General features: G+C 40.3%; 1 protein-coding gene across 8 annotated transcripts in view; it reads right to left on the minus strand.

The window, feature by feature from the left end:
- Window positions 1-18,449, minus strand: part of ASCC1 (activating signal cointegrator 1 complex subunit 1) — a 98,928-nt gene that overhangs the window by 18,784 nt on the left and 61,695 nt on the right. For 6 of the 8 annotated variants that reach the window (XM_026004145.2, XM_072756246.1, XM_072756247.1 and 3 more), the window contains 2 exons: window positions 12,161-12,285; window positions 5,133-5,218 (listed from right to left, as the gene is read on the minus strand). In XM_026004145.2, coding sequence (XP_025859930.1) covers window positions 5,133-5,218; window positions 12,161-12,285 — 211 coding nt within the window. Of the gene's footprint in view, window positions 1-204; window positions 311-909; window positions 5,219-12,160; window positions 12,286-18,449 lie in introns of those variants that run through there. The other 2 variants (XR_012001109.1, XR_012001110.1) reach the window with 1 other exon arrangement.

An 18,449-nucleotide genomic window follows, 5' to 3' on the forward strand; every position in this document is an offset into this window, starting at 1 on the left:
GGAATGCTAGTTAAGCATCCAATTCTTGATTTTGGCTCAGGTCATGATCTCAAGGTGATGAGATCAAGCCCTGCACTCAGTGGGGAGTCAGTTAGAGATTCTCTCCCTCCCTCTGCCCTTTCCTCCCACTTGAACTCTCTCTAAATAAAATTTTTTTAAAAATTAGTTTCTAAACACTATAGTCTTTGTAGTCATTAATGTCTGTTTTTTTTTTTTTTTTTTAGTAGGCTCCATGTACAACAGAGGGCTCAAACTCATGACCCCAAAATCAAGAGTCCCATGCTCTACTGACAAAACCAGCCAGGTGCCCCTAAAATCTTTTTTTTTTAAATTACTATATAGGGGGGCAGTCCAGGTGGCTCAACAGTGTAGCGCCACCTTCAGCCCAGGGCCTGATCGTGGAGTCCTGGGATCAAGTCCCACGTCGGGCTCCCTGCATGAAGCCTGCTTCTCCCTCTGCCTGTGTCTCTGCCTCTCTCTGTGTGTGTCTCTCATGAATAAATAAATAAAATCTTTAAAAATAAATAAATAAAAAAAATTACTATATAGTTCTCAATCACTCAAAAATGAATGAAATATTTGAGTTACTGTCATTTATATCTTTATATCTTTCAAGAAAAGTCTCAATGTGGCTAGATAGACTAAAACATATTTTCAAGGAGAGTATTAAAAAATTTTTTTTTAATTTTTATTTATTTATGATAGTCACACAGAGAGAGAGAGAGAGAGAGAGAGGCAGAGACACAGGCAGAGGGAAAAGCAGGCTCCATGCACTGGGAGCCCGACGTGGGATTTGATCCCGAGTCTCCAGGATCGTGCCCTGGGCCAAAGGCAGGCGCCAAACTGCTGCGCCACCCAGGGATCCCGAGTATTAAAAATTAATATGGTTTAGGGGCACTTGGGTGGTGCAGTTGGTTAAGCATCAGGCTCTTGGATTCAGCTCAGGGCATGACCCCAGTGTCGTGAGATCAGCCTGGATTGGGGCTCTGTGCTCAGCGGTGAGTCTGCTCTCCTTCTCCCTCTCCCTTTGCCCCTCCTCCAGCTCACACACACTCTCTCTAAAATGAATAAATCTTAAAAGAAAATTAATACAGTTTAATAGCAAAAATTCCCTCTTTCTCTAAATTTAAAGATTCCTTTATCTAAAATATAAAAGCAAAAATTTATCTCCATTTTACTTGATTTATATTTTCCAGGATTTTTAAATGTCTGAAAAAATGGCACTTTCATGGTGTCCTTTGATTCTGAACCTATAGCACTTTCTTCCTATTACTTCCCAAACATACCAACTGTGCCTTTATTTGCATGACATCACTTCCTCTGGTGAGTACAAGCTAGGGCTCTGATGCCTCCTCTTCACTCTGTAGCTAGAAGCTATGTTTTCACACCGTTAATACTGTATCCCTGTTCAATCTGCTGAGAGCACAGTTTTGGAAAGTGATTCTACTGCTTAAGGCCAGTTCAGAGGCCCTCCCAAACAGACTGCCATTAAGACCACTTCTCGCTCCAAAGCTGGCTGTGACCAACTGTTCTACTTCAAGGAGGCAATTATTTCTGGCAGTATGTCTTTAGGTCAGCTTTTCTCTAATTACAAGTTTATCACTGCCTTATGGATAAATCAATAGCATCTTTGTTCTATCTCTTGGATCAGAAATAGAAACTCTTGAGGGGACACGATCCTATGAATTTGGCCTAGGTCTTCTTCACTTGTACTTTCTCCTTCCGGGGCTGTCAGTCTTCCATAACTAAATATATTCATTCCTTTTCTGGTTCAAAAAACACAGGAGAATGATTTTTTAGTTGTCAGTTCTTCCAAAGTCCTTCTTAAGGTAAGAAAATTCTTATTTTAGCTAAGAATAACTCAATACTGGTTTATTACTGCTGCAACAACTCTCCAAAGAGCCATACAAAAGAAAAATGTGGCTTCTACCTCCCAAAGTCATTAAAGACTTTTTTTCTTTCTTATTAAGGCACCCAGAACACATAATAATACACCAAGCCAAAAGGACCAATTCTCTTCATGGAGTAGAATAGCAATTGGCTGTTACTTATTAAATTCTTACAGCAATGAGCAATGACTTGCTTTCTCATTTGTTTCTCTTTGAATAGTAGATGAAGTTGATTTTTTTCCAAGGCTGCTTCTCATCACCAGCGTTCCTGATCCTTGACCTATGTAGCTGTTAATATGCTACACACATATGCTCGGGCTCCTGAACAAGCAACGCAGTTAACCTTTTGGTTTTCTCCAAGTCAGTTCCTATCTTGTTAGTGAAATTGATGTTCTTTCTGTCTAAACATAATAATTTTATCTAGTACAGAACTATATATATAATTCATTGGTTTTTATGAATCTTTTTCTCCCCAAGGGTTTCTAAGCCCATGGGTTCTCATGTTCTAATTGAGAAAGGCATGTTCATTCATAGTAATTCCAAAAGGTGAGCTACTATGTCTACTTCAAAAACATAATTTGTCTTCTGTGTTTGGGCATGGGTCATTGCTGGAGACCACATTTTACCTTTACTCTCAAAGAAAAGTTAATTCCTTAGATTGAATATAGGTGAAATTATATTTTCTGCAGCTAATGATTAAAAGGTAAAATACTGGTGACTGTCAAAGGACACTTCGTTCTAACTATCTGTGTTCAAAGGGACTTCTCCTCCATACTCATAACTTGCCCCACCATTTTGTACTGTACTGACTATTAACCATCTCTACCCCTCAAAGACAGGAAGCTCCTGGAAGGTAGGAACTAATTCATAATGAATTAGTTTTATCTGCAGGACACACGGTCTAGCAGATGGTATACAGTCAATAAGTATTTCTGTTGGTGTTAGTATTGCATTCAATTCAAAGTGTACTTAAATAGACCCAGTTTTAGACTAACTGGCACACACCACTGCTCCAACATTTATGAAATGACTTTGAATTAGATCATCACAGTTCAAACAGATATGCCCAACTTCAAATACCTAATGATTTTTTTTTTTTTTTACCTAATGATTTCTACCTACACACTGAGAATCTTTATGGGAGGCAAGAGAAACAATGCTATCCTGTGATTTGAATCTTTTTGTTATAATTCAGACTCGGCTACTAACTAGCGGTAACCTCTGGCAAGTCACTTTAACCACAGTGGATCTTGTGCCCTTAGAGACTGAAGTGGATTAATGGTCTCTAAGTCCCTAGCTGAGCCCAGCTCTAAAACTTTGATGAGGCATGACCCAGTAAGGGTACTACTAACATAGCAAGCCCTTGTTAACACTAGAGGGAGCTGCATCCATGTCATTACTGGGGTGGTTAGGAAGATTTCAAGGCAGAACATCGTTAAATTGGAAGGCTGGCTTTCCAGAATGAGAGAAATGAAGTATCAGATGAGACACCCATACTGTTCCTGCAGCTCTTCCATCACCTCCCTCTCAGAGATGTCACAGAACCTTGCACTTGACTTTCACCAGCACACCTTTTGAGCTTTAATTCTGATTCCAAAAGAATCAAGTTGGCTTGAGTCATTCCTACAGATTTCTTTTCCCCATTTAGTCTCCTTTCTTCTTTAATCAAACTAACAATAACAACAAAAAGGCAAAGTGATTAATGCTTTTATTGGAAAAGCCCCAGGAAATGACAGCTGAATTCATTAGCAGCTTGCCACTCAAACCAAAGCTACCACAGCTACTTTGAAAACAAGAAAACTACTCAAAAATGAGGAAAGCTATCAAGGAAAAGAAGAAACCAACATAGCTCTGCAGTGTAGGAGCCTGCATGCCTGCCTAAAAACGAATGCCGTCACAGTCATGTCAGGCTCTGCAGTAAGCAGTTCACAGCTGCCAAAGTGATGTCATTAATTAGAGGTAATGGGGTCACATTAGGCAGCTGGCAAGAAAAGTGCTAAATGACCAGATAAGGGAATGGAGGATGACGTGGGAAAGGAAAAAGAAAAAGCATTTTTAAAGCTAAAGCTTATTCTGAAGTTATATACACATACTTTCCTCCCAGCCTCAAAAACACACAAGGCCTTGAAAATATTATGACCTGGGCAGCCCAGGTGGCTCAGTGGTTTAGCGCTGCCTTCAGCCCAGGGCCTGATTCTGGAGACCCAGGATCGAGTCCCATATGTCGGGCTCCCTGCATGGAGCCTGCTTCTCCCTCTGCTTGTGTCTCTGCCTCTCTGTGTGTGTCTCTCATGAATGAATAAAATCTTTAAAAAAGAAAATATATGACCTAAATCATTACAGAACAAGTAAAATGAAGAATCCAAAACCTCTCCATTTTATCCACTTCTGTTTCCGTTTGCCCAGAGGCACAATGATGATGACATGTTAACCTGACAGAGATGGCATAAACCATGGATATTACAGAATGTAGTCTGTAGGAGAAGGATAAATGCAATCCTGAAGAATGCTTTTTATGGAAACTTCATAGATTACTTTAACACTCAGAAAGCAAAGCTTCAACAGTTAGAAAGAAACCACCTACTTTTCAGGACAGGGGCTATTCCTGAGTAAAAACAGATTACAAATAAACTTTAGAGAGTGACTGTGGATAAAGAGAAAGTCAACTAGAACAAAACAATTCTTTTTCACTTAAAAAAAAATGCAAACTCAGGATGCCTGGGTGGCTCAGTCAGTTAAGTGTCTGCCTTTAGCTCATGTCGTGATCGCAAGGTCCTGGGATCGAGTCCTGCACCAGGCTTCCTGCTCAGGAGATATTCTGCTTCTCCCTCTCCCTCTGCTCCTACCCCTGCTAATGTGAGGAACTCTCTTGCTCACTCTCTCTCAAATAAATAAAATCTTTTTTAAAAACAAGCAGAGTCAGACCTTCAGAGGTAAAATACAGAGTAAAACTTACCAGGTTAAGATCAATGTATGCCTATGAGTCCAAGTAGGTAGGGTACTTGTTTCTGAAATCATCAGTTTAATTTCCAGTACTCTAAGAGATATCATAGCCTCAACAGATTCAAAAAGATTTCTATTCCTTTAGGACATTAAAAAAAATTTTTTTTCAGCCAGACTTTTCAATGATCCTCAAGAGAAGCATGAGAAAAATACACTTTACTTTTAAAAGGAGAATGATGTTTTCCCCTTTTTTTAGTACACATGCCAAAGGATTTCCAATTCACCCTGCTACATACTGACCTTCAAAATGTTTCGGCCATCAAATGATTCTCTTTCCTTGAAGATGTATTTGCCATCCGCTGTGTAGAGATTGTACCTGCCTTCAGCTGTAAATATTTCAAAGATAATGTTAGAAGAGAAGCTTGGGTTATTTATATTTGTTTTCTTTTCGGTTTCTATAGGTACACTAGGAAAATACTCATGTACTACCTGGAATGTGGCATAAGAGGAAAAACATCAGTCTGAGGTAAGAGATCCAGTGTCCAGTCTCAGCTCTGTCATCAATTCAAATACGTTTGAATTGTATTCAATTCAAATACATTGAATTCTCTAAAGTTGAATTCAAATACGTTTATTCATTCAACACTGTCCAAGTACTCAAGGTGCTACCTAAATAGTTAACTATATTCTTTTTTTTAAATTGACGTATAGATGACATACATTATGTTAGTTTCAGGTATAAACACAATGATTTGACAATTCTTTTTTTTTTTTTAAAGATTTTATTCATTTATTCATGAGAGACACACACAGAGAGAGAGGCAAAGACACAGGCAGAGGGAGAAGCAGGCTCCATGCAGGTAGCCCGACATGGGACTCGATCCCAGGTCTCCAGGATCATGCCCTGGGCTGAAGGCAGTGCTAAACTGCTGAGCCACCAGGCTGCCCTGATTGGACAATTCTATACATTACTCAGTGCTTACTACCATAAGTGTAGTCACCATCTGCCACACACCATCTGTCATACAATGTTATTACAATATTATTGGCTATATTCCCTATGCTATACTTTTTACCTCTGTTAACTTATTTATAACTGGAAGTTTGTACCTCTTAATCCCCTTTTACCTATTTTGCCCACCCCACCCTCACCTCCCCTCTGGCAATAACCAGTTCATTCTATTTATAAATCTGCTTTGTTTTTTAGATTCTACACATAAGTAAATTCATATGGTATTTGTCTTTTTCTTTCTGCTTTATTTCAGTTTGCATAATACTCTTTTTTTAAAGCTTTTTTTTAAGATTATTTATTTATTTATTTATTTATAGAGACACAGAGAGATAGAGAGAGGCACAGAGACACAGGCAGAGGGAGAAGCAGGCACCATGCAGAGAGCCTGACGTGGAACTCGATCCAGGGTCTCCAGGATCACGCCCTAGGCTGCAGGCGGCGCTAAACCACTGCACCACTGGGGCTGCCCTGCATAATACTCTCTTGGTCCATCATGTTGTCACTAATGGCAAGAGTTCATTCTTTTTTATGGCTGAGCTGTATTCCATTGTGCATGTATACACATGTATACACATACATACCCCCATACCTTCTTTACCTACTCATCAAAAAGATAAGAATTAACAAGTGTTGACAAGGACATAGAGAAAAGGGAACCTTCATGCACTGTTGGTGGGAATGTAAACTGAAGCAACAGTATAGAGGTTCCTTAAAAAAATTAAAATAGAAATACCATACAATCCAGTAATTATACTCTTGGGTATTTACCCAAAGAAAATGAAAACACTAATTCAAAAAGATATATGTACCCCTATGTTTATTGCAACATTATTATAATAAGCAAAATATGGAAGCAATCTAAGTGTCCATCAATAGATGAATGAATAAAAAAGATGTGGGGGGTATGTATGTATAAAATTAGCCATATTCTTAAGCAAACTGTCTCCTCTAGGGACCTCAGTTTGTTTACACAGCTATAGGTTAAGACTAGGTGATTTCCAAAGGTTTCCTGCACTTTAAAAACCCAAGATTTTGGGACGCCTGGGTGGCTCAGCGGTTGAGCATCTGCCTTTGGCCCAGGGCATGATCTTGGGATCTGGGATCGGGTCCCACATCAGGCTCCCTGCAAGGGGCCTGCTTCTCCCTCTGCCTGTGTCTCTGCCCCCACCCCCCATGTCTCTCATGAATAAATAAATGTTAAAAAAAAAAAAAAAAACAACCAAGATTTTGTATAACCTGTATGCATTTTTAAATATGTAAAAATATATAAAAATTCACATATTAAGTAGTCAAAAATGCTGGCAACATTGATTTGGGTTGCAACCACCATGATGTGGGTTGTTTTAAGGACTCCCCCAAAATGAGAGCCCCTTTCAGTTGCAATCAAAGATATCTTTATTCTACACAGAAATGAAGCAAATCTATGACCTTAGCCTCATCAAAGCTGTGCAATAACTCCCTGTGTTAATTTAGCTTGCTTATCCCAAAAGACATCCTTAAAATATAGTAGGTAAAAGGATTTCAAAGGAAAGGGATGACAAGTAAGAAACAGTGAAACACCTTTTTCTATGTCCTTTTCAAGTAAAAATTCAACACAGAGAAGAATCCAAGGTATAGAAAATTCAAAGCATCCTTAAGAATTATTTAACCCTCATGGGGGGCCTGCCTGGGTGGTTCAGCTGATTAAATGTCTGCCTTCAGCTCAGGTCATGATCCCAGGGTTCTGGAATCGAGCTCATTAGGCTCTCTGATTAGTGGGGAGTGTGCTTCTGCCTCTGCCCCTCTGCTCATGCTCTCTCTGGCTCTCTCTCTCAAATAAATAAAATCGTTAAAAAAAAAAAAAAGATTTAACCCTCAAGTATTTTCTAAAATATCAACCCTTTCCTGCCCACCAACAGACACTCAAAAATAGTTGTATTTCCACTTATGAATATGTTCTCTTTTTTTTTTTTTTGGAATATGTTCTTTTATTGTATATAGCTATGGAGACTACCAACTCAGAATTAGTAATTTGGTGAAATATGTCTAGGCTGCTAACTCCATGAGCATAATATATGTTAGCTAGCCACTGGTAACTTCTAACAAGAACATATTCTCTTAATCAAAGATCCCAATCTATGTATATTTCACTTAAAAATAGGTCCCTGTTAAGGAGAGATGTGAAACTGTAAAGATTTATTTATTTATTGGAGAGAGAGAGAGAACACACTCATATATGCCCCTGGGGAGGGGCAGAGGGAGAGGGAGAGAGAATCTCAAGCAGACTCTGTACTGAGCACAGAGCCCAAAGTGGGACTCGATCTCGCAATCCTGAGATCACGATCTTAGCTGAAACCAAGAGTTGGATGCTCAACTAACTGTACTACCCTGGTGCCCCCAAGAGAAGATATGAAACTTTAAAGTAAATTCATACTAAATAAATATCAATTAAAAGCAGTACTGAAGTGCACCTGGGTGGCTTGGTCTGTTAAGTGTTAACTCTTGATCTCAGCTCAGGTCTTGATCTCAGGGTCATGAATTCAAGCATTAAGTAGGCATAGAGCCTACTTTAAAAAAAAAAAAAAAGAAGCAGTAATGATATCTGCAGATTGAAATGGTTTTTTTGAGGGGTGAGGCAGAGGAAGAGAATCCAAAGAAAACTCCACACTGAGCACAGAGCCCCACACAAGGCTTGTTCTCACAACCCTGAGATCATGACCTGAGCCAAAATCAAGAGTTGGATGCTTAACTGATTGAGTCACTCAGGGGCCCCTGAAGACTGAAATGTTTAATGACAGGTTCAAAATCTGTAAGCAGAATTAGCCCTCAGGGAAAAGCAAATCAGAAGTAAAATGAGATACCACCTCACATCTAACATGATGGAAATAATCCAAAAGATAAATAATAACAAGTGTTGGCAAAGACGTGGAAAAAAAAAAGAACCCTCATGCACTGCTGGTAGGAATGTAAAGTGGTGCAGCCACTTTGGAAAACAGTCTAGCAGTTCCTCAAAAGGTTAAACACTGGTTACCATAGGACCCAGAAATTTCATTCTTAAGTATTATACCCAAGAGAAGTGAAAAGATATGCCCACACAAAAACTTGTAATGTTCACAGCAGCATTAATCGTAATAGTCAAAAAGAAAAAACATGAATGTCCATCAACTGAGGAATGTATAAATAAGATATGGTACATCCACACAATGGAAGATAATTTGGCAATAAAAAGAGAAAAAGGCAGGAGACATGCTATATATCACATGGATGAACCATATAAACATTATGCTAAGTGAAAGAAGCCAGTCAGAGAAAATCACACATTGCACGATTCTATTTATATAAAATATCCAGGAAAGGCAAATTTATAGGACAGAAAATAGTTTGATGGAGCCTAGGGCTAAAATGTTAGGGGAATGAGGAGTCACACTGCCAATGGGGTTTCTTTTTGGAGTGATGAAAATGTTCTAAAATTGATCATGGTAATGGTTGCATAACTCTGACTATACTAAATATCACTGAATTATGTATTTTTCAAAGATTTATTTATATGAGAGGGAGAGTACATGAGTATGTGAGGGGAGGGAGAGTGGCCGAGGGAGAAAATCTCAAGCAGACTCCCCACCAAGCACATAGTGAGACATGGGGTTCAATCTCACAAACATGAGACCATGACCTAAGCCAAAATCAAGAGTTGGAGGTACAACAGACTAGGCCACCCAGGCACCCCTGAATTATACATTTTAAATGAATGAATCATAAAGTATGTGGATTGTATCTCAATAAAGGTGTTATATTCAAACTATCTCTAAGTAGGAAAGGATAACTAGACTGTGAACACAGAACATTTTCTTACATGAAGTTCTAGTGCTAAGTGAATATAAACCCAGATCCACACAATTTAGAAGATACAAATTCCTGCATATTTCAACTCTCTTATGTCAAAAGGTTAGTTAATAATGGAATATGGTAAGAGCTCTGAAGTAAGATTTAAGGACTAGGACATTTTCAGAATGCACTGCTGATAGTATTAAATGTCTAATGAAATACTGTCTATACCTGCCCTGTCCAAATCAGTAGCCACTAGCCACATGTGATTATTTAAATTTAATTTAATTCAATTTAATTTAATCAGTCTCACTAGCTACCTCCAAGTGCTCAATAACTAAACTACATGTGGATAGTGGCTGCCATACCGGACATCACAAGTACAGAATATTTCTATCATCACGAGTTCTACTGGATGGTGCTGGATACAACATATCTTCTGAACCAAAGAATTTAGACTATACTCTAGAGTTCTAGAACTCTGTCTTCATAGTGATGTTAAAATGTACCTCACCTCAGAGGATGTTTCCAAACTTAAAACTGACCATCTAGAATAAAATAAAGACCACAAACTCCTGTAAGTACTCCCACTGGACAAGGTATATACATATATAAAAATGAAATATCCCAGAGATTTTTTTCCCCTGAAATTCCAAATAATCTTCTGTAATACTACTTCCAATTTTTAAAAAAAACATGTATTCCATCAGAACTAATATAGAAATTTGAGTTCTATTACCTACCCAAATAAGAGTCTATAGGCTTTGACTGAGTCATTTCAACCATTTTTGATCTCAGTGCTCTCAAAGGTAAAATAGTGATTTATTTGGAAAAAATCTTAAATAAAATACAACCTAAAACCTAACATCAAAAAACATTAACACTAGAACTAAAATATGGACAGCTACAAATCTCTTAGTCCTATAATGACTCTAACAAAACAAGGTTAATATTAAATGATTTCCAGCTGGGATCTTGGTATATATCTGAGAGAAATAAAAAGATGTACAGTTGACCCTTAAACAATGGGCATTAGGGACACCAAATCCCATGTAGTTGAAAATTCGTGTATAACTTTTAACTCCCCTACAGCTAAACTACCATTGTTGGCCAAAAGCCTTACTGATAATATAACCAATAAATACATATTTTATATATTGCGGATCCCTGGGTGGCTCAACAGTTTAGCATCTGCCTTTGGCCCAGGGCGTGATCCTGGAGTCCAGGGATTGAGTCCCACATCAGCTCCCAGGATGGAGCCTGCTTCTCCCTCTGCTTGTGTCTCTGTCTGTCTGTCTCTCTCTCTGTGTCTCTCATGAATAAATAAATAAAATCTTATTAAAAAATACATATTTTATATATTATATACTGCATTCTTACAATAAAGTAATGAAGAAAAAAAGAAAACTGTAAGGAACAGAAAATACATTTACAGTACTATACTGCATTTATCGAAAAAATTCCATGTCTAAGTGGACCCACACAGTTTAAACTGTGTTGTTCAAAGGTCAACTGTACTTTGACAAAAATGGACACACAAACTGTCCAAAAGTGTAAATCTACTAATAGTTCATGGGTTCAAGTCCTGATGGAGTCTTCTTCCAACCCAAACTTTCTAAAACCAATGTTAGAGTTCTAAACAAAGGGAATGAAACCTGAATATGAACTTTTGGTGCTAGTATATTTGAAACAACAAGTTTTAGAAGGAGAAGCTGCATATAACTTGAATTTGTGGGTCCTGATCAGATACATGCTGAGTGTGCTAGAAAAGCTTTCACCTGAAGGTGGGGTGGGGGAAGGCAATAGGAAGAAAAGAATCCTTTTTTGAAATGCAGATTATCTCAAGTCAAGGGTTAAAACAAGGCATTTTTATATAAAGGCTCAGATTCCATGAGAGGAAAAATTATTACTCTACACAAGGTTCCTCAATGTTGGTGCTATTGACATTTCTAGATATTTTGTTGAGGTGGGCTGTCCTAAACATTGTAGAGAGTTAAGCAGCACCCCTGGCCTCTACCCACTAGATGCCAGGAGTAATGCAGCCTCAATCCCCTAAGTATGACAACCAAAAATGCCTCCAGACAATCCCAAATGTCCTGGGGCGGGGGGGGGGGGGGGACAAATTGGCCCATAAGAGAGAACTACTGGTCTAACCTTTACTTTTACTAGCTAACCTTCCTTCCTTCTCTCTTCTTTTCAAAAAGCCATCAAGTATTGCATAGGACTCACTTATACTAAAATAATTATTTATCGTTCATCTAAAATTTACCTGGGCATCTTGCATTTGTCTGCCAAATCTGGCAACCCTCATGCAACAGAAATCAAAGATCTGGAATATCATGGTCCCACACTAGATATGTCCCTTCCCACTTTCACTGTGCTAATCAAGACAAGTTAAAGATTCCAAGAAAGATTACCAGAAATTGTTTGATAGCCCATTTTGTTCGAACCCCAGGGGTATCACAAGGCCTTGCTGATCATAAACTATGCTACAGTTCTATGCAGGACTTACCATTGGGGTCCTTCCTGAATAGAGTGTTCATCACTGTAGCATGGAGTTTCACACTATTCCACTCTTTCACTATTAGTCCAGAAGCCTGAAAACGTTCCAGCACTCGATCGACTAATTCCTGAAGCCTAAAGAAATTGAAGGAAGAAGTATAAAAATCTTAGTAACCTCATGAATCCCTGATTTACTGGTTCAATGTTCATAGAATATCTGTTCTGAGACAATCACTGTGCAAGACCCTGCATAAGAGGAGGGAGAGAAAGGCCGCAGTCCCCACCATCACAGTGTTCACAGCCTTGGGGAGCAGATGGACGTGGAAACCAATAACTGAAATCCATCACAGTGAGTGTTAAGGGGGGGGGGGGATCAACTGTACGTGAAGAGGGCCAGGTTTTCACAGGAAGCTTAACCATGATCTTGAAGGAATCAAAGCTAAGCATCTCGGGATAGGGCTCAAGAAGCCAGGTGCAACAGAGAATTGCCTAAAAGGAAGCGCTTTGTTTCATCCAGTCAGAGAACCTACAGCTACCATGTGGTTGATGTGTTTCTGCCAGGATCAAAGGAGGTCTGATATAATTCTCAGACATTTGTTCACTGGGAAGGAGCCTGCACTGCAAAGATTCCAGTAGCCTTGGACAGTATCCCTGTGTTTATTTCACTGAGGCCGAAGTGCAGTACCAATAAAGACACTACAGGAAAACCCACAGGTTGCATGACTCTTCCCCATCTGGATACCAGGTAAGCTCTAAGCAGCAAGGGTTCTGCAGTGGCTGAGTTCTAGCTTGATGATGGCCATTCATTCTAACACCTCTACTAGAAGTAATTCTTGCACAGATTTCTGCATACTGTCAGGTGTTTTGCTCAATAGCCCGAAGAACTCCCTTTCACATTTCTTGTAAGGCCACACTAGTGGTGATAAACTCCTTCAGCCTTTGTTTGCCTAGAAAACTCTTTAAACCCTCCTTCAATGTCTGCCTCTTTCAACCTTCCCTTTAGCCTTCTCTGACATTTGTGCTGATGCTAATTGACTTCCCTGGCCCAAAATAATCTTCCATTAGTATATTAATAAACAAAAGATATCACATTTTTAGATGTACTGGTAATACGCTTTGTGTCAAACATCAGGGCTACCTGTATCCTCTTTTCCTGGATACAAGTAGTCCTAAGAAACTCAGAGTTCATGAATCTGCCTTTGCTTCTTGGGCCATGGCCCAAGTATAATGGCCCACAGAGTAAGCACTGTGGCCAGAGCACAGCTTCTTCTTGAGCAGGGTTAGACAGGTTGGCTTTATGTGAAATGTGGGCCACGCCTTGCTTATACAGCCCATCTGCCGGAGCTTGCCTCAATCAGAACACTCTGGCTTCAGCAACATGGCTGCCTGATGCCTGTCTCCAAGTGGCCAACAGCCTCTAGTATCCTGACCCTCCAATGATCTTGCACTCATTGAGACGGGGGCAAAACAACTCTTTTCACTTGTACTGCATGCACTGCAGCAAGAGGAAGTTACCGTCCCTGAAAAATTGATCCAGAAGCACAAACGATTATTTTCCCTGTCATGGTTTTCAGGCCCCAAAGTTCCAAAATTAATCTTCTTAAAATTCTAAATTACCTTAATTGCTTTTTATGAAATACTGCCTACCTGCCTACTAACCAAAGAATATTTATAACATGAGGTAAGCCATAATTAATAACAATAATAATATTAAAGCAAATACCCGTGTCCCCTTTACCAAACTTCAGAACTGGAACACAGGGCTGGGAGTAGGGTAAAGCAAATGAGGAAATTACTTCAGGCACAAAATTTAAGGCAGTGCCAAAAACTGCAGTAACCAAAATAAATCATGTTTTAATGCAATATTTTAAAAAATCAAAATTAATGCAAAAAAATCCACGATGAATGGAATATCAAAACTTTGAATGAAGATGAGTTCAGTATATTGCTGAATTCTCCCTTTGTGTAGGCTCCAGTGGGGCCCAGCACGGGGTAGAACAGGACAACACACCAGTAGTCCCTCAGGATGCTCCAGGCTCTGGAGATCCAGGTAACTCCTCACTGCCTCGTAACCTTGGCACTCAACATGCACATTTTGTTATCCGGCTTCCTCCACTAAGCAGCTTGACAACGCCACCTCTGTTGCCTTCTCTTCCCTGGGCCACAGTATCCACCCTCTGCCTCCACTTATGCCGATCCCTCAAACCCCACTCTTCCATGAAGCCCTTCCAACCACCCTAACACCCCCAACTTCACTGTATCTATGAGCAATGACTCTGCCCTTCTCCTTAGGTGTGCTCTACTTAGTATTCTCAGGGACAGTCCCTTGCTGCTTCAAGTTTGTCTGTCCTATTCCCCTACTAGATTGTATGTTCCTCAAGAGCATCTGACATTTGTCTTACATCTTCCAGAACACCATTATACTTGCCTTTCAGTAACTACTGGCTATGATTGGTTAACTGATGGATGTGACTGATTAAAAAGTGAAAAGTGAGGAGCACCAGGGTGGCTCAGTTGATTGGGCATCTGACTCATGATTTCAGCTTAGGTCATGATCTCGTGAGTTGTGAGATGGAGCCCTGCAGTTTGTGGGGAGTCTGCTTGGGGTTCTCTCCCCTCTCCATTCCCCCTCACTTGCATGCACTCTCTTTCTCTCTCTCAAATATGCCTTTTTTTAAAAGTGAGAAGTGAATGTAAAAAATAAAATAAACATAGTCTTGAAGGATCACTGAAGATTCACAGATAAAACCAGGGAAGAAGGACACTTTGAGCAAGAGAAACAGCATGTATAAAGATACCAAGGGATGGTCAATCACATCTTATTAGGAAAACTGATTACTGAATATGGCTGTAGCAATGGGTGAGGCAGATAGGACAGTGGAGTGGTGGTCGGACCATCAGAAGATGGGGATTTTAAAAAGAGAATGATGTGGTTAGAGGTCCACTTCTGAAAGCTGACTCTGTGGAAGAGTAGAAAACACCCTACAAGAACAGAGTAGAGGTACAGAGGTCAGCTAGAACAATGTCAGGCACTATTCTACACACTCAATATCTGTTAACACACTTCATCCTCACAATGAATTATTAATCCCTATTTTACCAATGAGGGAACTAAGGCACAGAGAAGTTATAAAACTTGACCAAAGTCACATAACTAATATGTGGCAGATACAAAATCAGAATCTATACTGTCTGACTTCAGAGCACATGCTCTAAGGATTACACTAGAAAAGGGAAAAGGATGCATATCCAAACTGTGGCAGGGGCAGTAAGAACCGAGATGAGAGAACAGCTTCACAAGAGCTGCATGAGACCCTCTTACACTGTTGGTGGGAATGTGAACTGGTGCAGCCACTCTGGAAAACTGTGTGGAGGTTCCTCAAAGAGTTAAAAATAGACCTGCCCTACGACCCAGCAATTGCACTGTTGGGGATTTACCCCAAAGATTCAGATGCAATGAAACGTCGGGACACCTGCACCCCGATGTTTCTATCAGCAATGGCCACAATAGCCAAACTGTGGAAGGAGCCTCGGTGTCCATCGAAAGATGAATGGATAAAGAAGATGTGGTTTATGTATACAATGGAATATTACTCAGCAATTAGAAACGACAAATACCCACCATTTGCTTCAACGTGGATGGAACTGGAGGGTATTATGCTGAGTGAAATAAGTCAATCGGAGAAGGACAAACAGTGTATGTTCTCATTCATTTGGGGAATATGAATAATAGTGAAAGGGAATATAAAGGAAGGGAAAAGAAATGTTGGGAAATATCAGGAAGGGAGACAGAACATAAAGACTCCTAACTCGGGGAAACGAACTAGGGGTGGTGGAAGGGGAGGAGGGCGGGTGTTGGAGGGGAATGGGTGACGGGCACTGAGGTGGACACTTGATGGGATGAGCACTGGGTGTTTTTCTGTATGTTGGTAAATTGAACACCAATAAAAATTAATTAAAAAAAAAATAAAATAAATAAATAAATAAACTACAAAAAAAAAAAAAAAGAGCTGCATGAGAGAGAAGCTGATGCCCTCAGACATGGCAGTGTTCAAGCACAGAGAGCAGCTGAGGTGACTGGCAGGAGTCTGCCTTAAATGACCAGGTGGGCCACTAACCAAGGTGGGGCATCCTGGAGAAGCAATTGCTATTGTTATGCTATGTCATTCCAAAGAGAGGGCTAATACTGTATACGCTTTGGAACATATGACATGGGACATCAAGTAGGAGAAGTCCAGGAGAGGGATGGAAATATAAGCCTGAAGCACACAAAATACAGATTTGAAGGCCACCTGGGTGGCTCAGTCAGGTAAGCCTCCGACTTTTGATTTCAGGTCAGGTCATGATCTCAGGGTCATGAGATCGAGCCCCATGTTGGGCTACACTTGACATGGAGTCTGCTTGAGATTCTGTCCCTACTCTGTCCCTCCCCATACTCACTTGCACATGCTCCCTCTCTCAAATAAATAAATAAATAAATAAATAAATAAACAAACAAATAAATAGAATCTTTTTTAGAAAGATACAGATTTAGTCACGAATGCAAAGCAAATAATTAAAAGCATGGAATAGATGCAGTCACAGTGGGTAGGAGGATTCATAGGGAGAGCTAAGGACAGAGCCTTAAGGATCACACTTATGTAAGGGGCAGAGGAGGAACCAGCAAAGATTATCAATAAGGAGAAATGAGAAAAACCTTCAGAAGAGGACTTTAGAAAGGCTAAAAGGAGAATTACAGGAGGAAAAAAAATCAGTACAGTACAAAGTCACAGAAAAGTAAAGTAAGAAGAGGAACAAAATAAAATCTATTTACTTCTCAGTCAGAGTGTACAGGAGACCTCTGCTGAATCACACCAAGATGGAGGCCTTGGTAGAGAGGACCAAGGTAGAAACCAGAGGAGGAGAGAGGGGGGTAAGTGCACATCAACTCTTTCCAGAAACTTGAAAGGAACCGAGGAAACTAATGCCTTGATAATTAGAAGACACAGGGGCAGCCTGGGTGGCTCAGTGGTTTAGCACTGCCTTCAGCCCAGGGCCTGATTCTGAAGACCTGGGATCGAGTCCCATGTCGGGCTCCCTGCATGGAGCCTGCTTCTCCCTCTGCCTGTGTGTCTGCCTCCCTCTGTGTCTCTCATGAATAAATAAATAAAATCTTTAAAAAAAAAATTAGAAGACACAGAGTTGAGGGCAGGTTGTTTGTGTTTGCTCTTGATAAGGAGAAGAACTGAAAATGCTTACAGACAAGAAATTATCCAACAGAGAACGAAAATAAAACTTTAGGTGATAGAGGAAATTGACAGGACAAGATCTCAAAGGAGACAGGAAGGGCTGATGTGCTCCCGGTGAAGGGGATACAGAGGTGAACAAGCCCCTGCCTTGAGGGGCTTACATGCTAGTGGAAGGAGACAGTCGGATAGTGGACACATATACACATACTACAGCAGGTGGTGCTAAGCACCACCATAAAGAAAATGGAGTATTAAAGAAAGATGGAAATACCACTGGGAGTACATGTACCATTTTATACAGGGGGATTGGGGAAGGCCTCCCTGAGACAGTGACATGTGAGGAGACTCAAGGGATTAGCACTGCCCAGAAAGGGAACAGCAAGGACAGGCCTATAAAGTAGCATGTGTGTGGCAGGACTGAGAAATAGTAAAAAGCCAGTGTGTGGAGTAGAGCTGCGGGGAGAAGAGCTGAGGCTGGAGAGGTGGAGAGGATCATGGGGCTTACACAGGGCTCACAGACGTCTATAAGGACTTTGGTTTTAACTCAGAGTGAGACGGGAGCTTTCCGAGTGTTTTCAGCAGAAGAATGAAATGATCTGACTGACATTTTAGAAAGAAACCTCTGGCTGCTGTGCAGAAGAATGTGGTAGAGGTGAGGATGAAGCAGGAAGGAGGTCTTTGCAGCAACCAGATGGCTGGAGGGGGGGCAGTGGTGGGGGTGGTAAGAAGGGGAAGCTTTTCTGATATACTGACATGAAGAGTAAAAGATGATTCTAGAGAAATTTTTGTTCCCAACATCTGAAAAACTGAATATGAAAGAGAACACGTCCAAGGATTCATGAGACATCTGTAGAAAGGGAAGGACAGTGATGAATGGAAAGGCAGGCCGAACAAAGCCAAGCTGTAAGGCTCCTGGGGTCAGGGTGAATTGGAATCTTACCACGTAGGCCACAGGAAACCAAGGAGGGCCTGTAAGCAAGATACACAGGCAAAACCAAAGGCATGGAAGCCAGTTAAGAAAGATGGGCTTCCTGACCAAGTGGTCTTAATTTTTTCTCTAATTACAAAGTT

This window comes from Vulpes vulpes, chromosome 4 (assembly GCF_048418805.1).
Source record: "Vulpes vulpes isolate BD-2025 chromosome 4, VulVul3, whole genome shotgun sequence".
Lineage (NCBI taxonomy): Eukaryota > Metazoa > Chordata > Mammalia > Carnivora > Canidae > Vulpes > Vulpes vulpes.